The 6,239-nt window shown below is 39.5% G+C and overlaps 1 protein-coding gene across 1 annotated transcript in view; it reads left to right on the forward strand.

The window, feature by feature from the left end:
- Window positions 1-5,681, forward strand: part of LOC135508457 (calcipressin-2-like) — an 81,889-nt gene extending 76,208 nt beyond the window's left edge. Inside the window, exon 6 of the mRNA XM_064928654.1 lies at window positions 2,076-5,681. Within this exon, the coding sequence (XP_064784726.1) occupies window positions 2,076-2,239 (164 nt within the window). The 3' untranslated portion in view covers window positions 2,240-5,681. The remainder of the gene's footprint in view (window positions 1-2,075) is intronic.
- The last annotated feature ends 558 nt before the right edge of the window (window positions 5,682-6,239 follow it).

Below are 6,239 nucleotides of genomic sequence, written 5' to 3' on the forward strand. Positions count from 1 at the left end.
AGTCAACTTAGTGTATGTAAACTTCTGACCAACTGGAATTGTGATGCAGTGAATTATAAGTGAAATAATCTGTCTGTGAAAAATTGTTGGAAAAATTAGTTGTGTCATGCACAAAGTGTAGATTTCCTAATCGACTTACCAAAACTATAGTTTGTTAAACCTCTCTGGGATATGTGGGACACAAGCGTCCCACCTGGCCAAAAGGCAGTGAAAATGCAGACCGCCAAATTCAAATAAATTACTATAAAAATCAAACCTTCATGAAATCTCACATGTAAGATACCAAATTAAAGCTACACTTGTTGTGAACCCAGCCAACATGTCAGATTTCAAAAAGGCTTTTCAGAGAAAGCAAACGATGCTATTATCTGAGGATAGCACCTCCGTAAAACAAAGAGAGAAAAACATATTTCAACCCTGCAGGTGCGACACAAAATGCAGAAATAAAAATATAATTAATGCCTTACCTCTGACGAGCTTCTTTTGTTGGCACTCCAATATGTCCCATAAACATCACAAATGGTCCTTTTGTTCGATTAATTCCGTCGATATATATCCAAAATGTCAATTTATTTGGCATGTTTGATCCAGAAAGACACCGGTTTCAACATGTGCAACGTGACTACAAAATATCTCAAAAGTTACCTGTAAACTTTGCCAAAACATTTCAAACTACTTTTGTCATACAACTTTAGGTATTTTGTAGCGTAAATAATTGATAAAATTGAAGACGGGATTATCCGTGTTCAATACAGGAGGAAAACAAACTGTAGCTAGCTTTCTGGTCACACGCCTCTATCTAACAGTACACTACAAGTGACCCTCGTTTTGAACAGGGCTACTTCTTCAATACACAAAGGAAAAACCTTAACCAATTTCTAAAGACTGATGACATCCAGTGGAAGCGATAGGATCTGCAAGAAGGTCTCTTAGAAATCTGGATTCCCAATGAAAACCCATTGAAAAGAGAGTGACCTAAAAAAAAATATCTGAATGGTTTGTCCTCGGGGTTTCGCCTGCTAAATAAGTTCTGTTATACTCACAGACATGATTCAAACAGTTTTATAAACTTCAGAGTGTTTTTCTATCCAAATCTACTAATAATATGCATATCTTATCTTCTGGGAATGAGTAGCAGGCAGTTGAATTTGGGCATGCTTTTCATCCGGATGTGAAAATACTGCCCCCTGTCACCAAGAGGTTTTAACAAGACATATTTGGAGTGGTTGAAAAACAAGTTTTAATGACTCCAACCTATGTGTACATAAACTTCTGACTTCAACTCTATATATCTATATATATGTGTGTATTCTGTCTCCTCCCCTATTGGAGTAGTTTGGCACACGATAGCAACAAGAGGCAGTGTGATCCTATCCTAGCCTGCAGAACATTTCATTAGGCTACAGCCAGCCAGCCAGTGTTATTCCAGCTGATAACGTCAGCCAACGCAGGGGAGGTTCCCTCTTTCAACAAGTGCTAGGCTAAGACTCAGTTCATAGTTCTAGAGGAGCCATTTTATACAAGCATTTCGCTACACCTGCTATAACATCTGCTAAATAAATATGTGTATGCAACCATTCAAATGTGATTTCATTTGATTTTCTGATCCTGCGGCTTAGCGGTTAGCGTTGTTTTTTTGAATAACTTTTGGGCTTATTTACAGGCTCCTCTACCTTAGGTACCGTAAGCTTGGATCTGTCCTGCAGTCTCTTTAATCTGCTTCAGATCAGACTTTCATTGGCCATCTAATCAAGAGATTGAACCTGGAATGATGATGTAGGGCTGTTGATGGATGTGTGGCATTCTAAAGGCAAATCAAGTCTGATGTATTGAAGTCTCTTTCTCAACCCCTTTCTACCCCTTTTCTCTCTCTCTTTCTTACGCTCTCTTCTCTTTCTCAACCCCTTTCTACCCCTTTTCTCTCTCTCTTTCTCACGCTCTCTTCTCTTTCTCAACCCCTTTCTACCCCTTTTCTCTCTCTCTTTATCAACCCCTTTCTACCCCATTTTTCTCTCTCTTTCTCTATCCTTCGCTGTCTCTCTCATTCCATCCCTGCCTACCCTCTCCTTCTTTAGGGGAGAAGTATGAACTGCATGCGGGCACTGAGTCAACCCCCAGCGTTGTGGTGCATGTATGCGACAGCGATGCAGAGGATGACAACGACGAAGCGCGGCCCAAGCAGAAACAGCAGATCGTCCAAACCCGGCGCCCCGACGGCCCGTCGCAAGTCCTGAACTAGGACGCCCGTTACGGACCCCACTCCTACGACCCCAACACACACACGCACCAAGCCCTGTCTTCTCTGTCTCAGGAGTAGCACAGCAAGACAACGCCCCTCATTTCAGTTCAACCCAAAACACACAAACAGCAGACAGTTGGTGGTGTTTGTGGAGGGAGCATGGCTATTGGATGGGATGAGGCGGCCTGGCCTGTATGGACGATGGAGGATGGATGAGATTTACACACACTCATCACACTCAAAGGAAAGGGAGGGAGGGGTGAGGGTGCCTAACTCTTGACCCCTGACCTCGGATCAGCCAGGGGCAGTAATGTAACAACTTGTCCTCCTAAAGCAGGCCCCCTGTCATAGATTACACACTCAGCTCTCATCTGTAGTAGTTTGTCTGTAGTAGTACTTATTTCCTTCCTGCTTACTGTCACCGGTTAGTTGTGTCACGCAGTGGTCTTTCGGGGACATGCTATACCTCTAATGAGGTTTTGAGTTTTTAAACTTTTTTTATATACATTTGTTCTTCTGATTGTTTGTCTGTTCTTCTTCTGCTATTTATGGTATCAGCTGATTGGTTGTTTCTGCTAATACAGAATGAGGATTGGTTGTCTGGTATTCCTCTTCTTGTCTTCATGTATATATAAGAACATACTCCTACAGAGACTCAAACACTAAACTGTTATATAAAGCAAAGGAAGGTCACACTAATTAGCAACAGGTGGCCATGTGGTAACATCAAAGTTGTGGTGGTGTTTGCATTTTATTTCATTTTTGGGGAGCGGTCTGCTTATGTCCTTTTAATCAGAGAGGTGTCTATTGAAGCGTTGCTGAACTAGGTGTGCATTCTTCTTAACATGTATTTGATACCACAAACAATTGTTCTTTTTTTGCATGCTTACTAACATAGTCGGGAGCTGAGGCATTTTATACTGGTCAAGATGACAGGGAAATGGAATGAAGCTTTTGATGACACACATATCTCTAGTTTTATAGTGTCAGGTGAGAGGGGAGAGGCCGGCTGGGTGAGTAAAAAGACAGAGTGAATGAGACCTTTACAGTGTGAGTAAAAGCCTAAGAGTTGGGCTTTAGAGTAGAAGTAAAGCCTAAGAGTTGGGCTTTAGAGTAGAAGTAAAAGCTAAGAGTTGGGCTTTAGAGTTGAAGTAAAGGCTAAGAGTTGGGCTTTAGAGTTGAAGTAAAGGCTAAGAGTTGGGCTTTAGAGTAGAAGTAAAAGCTAAGAGTTGGGCTTTAGAGTTGAAGTAAAGGCTAAGAGTTGGGCTTTAGAGTTGAAGTAAAGGCTAAGAGTTGGGCTTTAGAGTTGAAGTAAAGGCTAAGAGTTGGGCTTTAGAGTAGAAGTAAAGGCTAAGACTAATCTCCGACAGGAGTGTTGACATTGTTTCAGAGGGCATTTATTTTTATTCCATCTTTCCAGTAATGTTTTGGGGTCTTTTTATGATATCAACACAGCTTTCTTCTTCTCAGACCTATATGGCTTGTTTTACACTGAAAATCTCTCAATCTCTGGAGCTATACTAAAGGAATGTCCTGATTTTCCTCTGTCAGCTCTTAAAATGTAAGACTGCTTCTTCGTTCTTGCTGTAAATAGCTCAATAGTCATTAGGTGGAAATAGTCCATGAGGTTTTAATGATTGACATTAAGCGTTGGTGAGAAATTGAAAAAGTTTCATTTTCCACCCAGCCTCTGGAGATATCAACCAAAGCCTCCATCTCACCTTGCAGTCACAGCACAAACCTTTGGAAACTCAAGAAACTCAAGAGAAAGTTTTAAAAAATGTTATTAAAAATGAGTTTTATTGTCACATGAAATGTGTTTTACAGGGTCAGCCATAGTAATACAGCGCCCCTAGAGCAAATTACTCTAATTTGGAATACTGCTGCATTAACAGTTGTTACTTTGCTCACAGCAAGTACTTTCTAACTCCCAAATAAAATGTATAATTCATTTACTGTGCTTTTAGTCATTCATTTGAATCCTATCCTAAATATCTCAGGAGTAAATTTAAGAGTAACTTTTACCAGAATGATAGATGTTTCTCCTGACCATGCACTTTGAATAACAACAAGCATAAAATGTCAACTATAATGTGTCTGTTATTGGTCTGTCTGCATGCGAGCACTTTATTGTCAGCAGTCTTTTTCTTCTCACTGTAAAGGCAGTCTTTTTTTCTTCTCACTATAAAGGCAGTCTTTTTTTCTTCTCACTGTAAAGGCAGTCTTTTTTTCTTCTCACTGTAAAGGCAGTCTTTTTTTCTTCTCACTATAAAGGCAGTCTTTTTTTCTTCTCACTGTAAAGGCAGTCTTTGTTCTTCTCACTGTAAAGGCAGTCTTTTTTTCTTCTCGCTGTAAAGGCAGTCTTTTTTCTTCTCACTGTAAAGGCAGTCATTTTTCTTCTCACTGTAAAGGCAGTTTTTTTTTCACTGTAAAGGCAGTCTTTTTTTCTTCTCATTGTAGAGGCAGTCTTGCTAGAGAGAATGTTCTGTATTTCTTTTGTTATTTTTTTAATCTTCTGTTTTTCAAGATGAACACCTGGGTAGCCTTCTCACTAGCAGAGCAGCGTGAGTTTAACACTCAACATCTCTTGCTACTGGGGTTTTGAAGGCTCGGAGGCCTTTGGATATATGTGCAGGAGTGTACTACTGAATAGGTGTGGTAGGAAGAACAGGAAAATGTGTCTTTTGAGATGATGGTTGATTGCAACCACAGAACAAATGTGTGTTTTTGTTAGTGTTTGTCCCTGGAACATCATTTCAAGTGCAAGCTTTGTCCTTTCAGAGGTGACTTCTAAAAACCAAGCAGCCAGCGAGTGTTGAAACACAATGCAATGGCACAGAATCTTTCTAGTTGTGCTGACTGGTGATAATATTGCTGATTGATGACTAAGATAATGATTATTGTTGACGAGGCTGATCTGATGTTTTCTACCGACTGCTGTCTCTGAAACTGGGAGCATGTTGGGTCACAGGCGAAACGAGAAACATTTATAGTGATTTTGTTGCCGACACCAGTTCCAGTATGCGGCTAAAAAAATGTTGGCTTCTAATTTTATGTTGATGTAAAGATAAAAAAATGAATAAAAAGTTCTGAAATGCTCGATCAAATCAATTCTTATTGTGTCGTGTTAAAAATTGACTCAATGTTGGTTTTTTTGGAACGTCTACAAAACAAAACGGTCAATACTGTCCATTACTGTTGTATACTGTTCTGTTGAAATCTGAATATTATGTCTAGTACTGTAGTTATCCAGAAAACGAAGTAGCAATCAAGCAATAATTTACAGTTATATACAGGTATCTGTATTTTATGTTGTGTACAAATTTCCAGAGTTTGTTGTCTCTGACTGTTACAACAGTACTTGCTTATACTTGCTTATATTTGTGTGGTATGACGGTCATCCGTTTCACATGAGAAATACATAAAGAACTATTCTTAAAGACGTTTGGAGTTTGTGTTTTTTAAGCTCTGGCATAGTCCGTTTTTCCTTTTGCCCTGAATGGTACTGTATCTTCAAATATACAACATATGCTACGCTACAGTTGAAGCCAGAAGTTTACTTAAACTTAGGTTGGGGTCCTTAAAACTCGTTTTTCAACAACTTCACAAATTTCTTGTTAACAAACTATAGTTTTGGCAAGTTGGTTAGGACATCTACTTTGTGCATGACGCAAGTAATTTTTTCAACAATTGTTTACAGACAGATTATCCTTTTTGGGATAGGGGGCAGCATTTTCACTTTTGGATGAATAGCATGCCCAGTGTGAACTGCCCCCTACTCTGTCCCAGATGGTAATATATGCATATTATTAGTAGTATTGGATAGAAAACACTCTGAAGTTTCTAAACCTGTTTGAATGATGTCTGTGAGTATAACAGAACTCATATGGCAGGCAAAAACCTGAGAAAAAATCCAACCAGGAGTTGGGAAATCTGAGGTTTGTAGTTTTTCAAAGCTTGGCCTCCTGAATACACAGTGTCTATGGGGTCAAATTGCACT

Source organism: Oncorhynchus masou, chromosome 21, assembly GCF_036934945.1.
Source record: "Oncorhynchus masou masou isolate Uvic2021 chromosome 21, UVic_Omas_1.1, whole genome shotgun sequence".
In the NCBI taxonomy this organism is placed as follows: domain Eukaryota; kingdom Metazoa; phylum Chordata; class Actinopteri; order Salmoniformes; family Salmonidae; genus Oncorhynchus; species Oncorhynchus masou.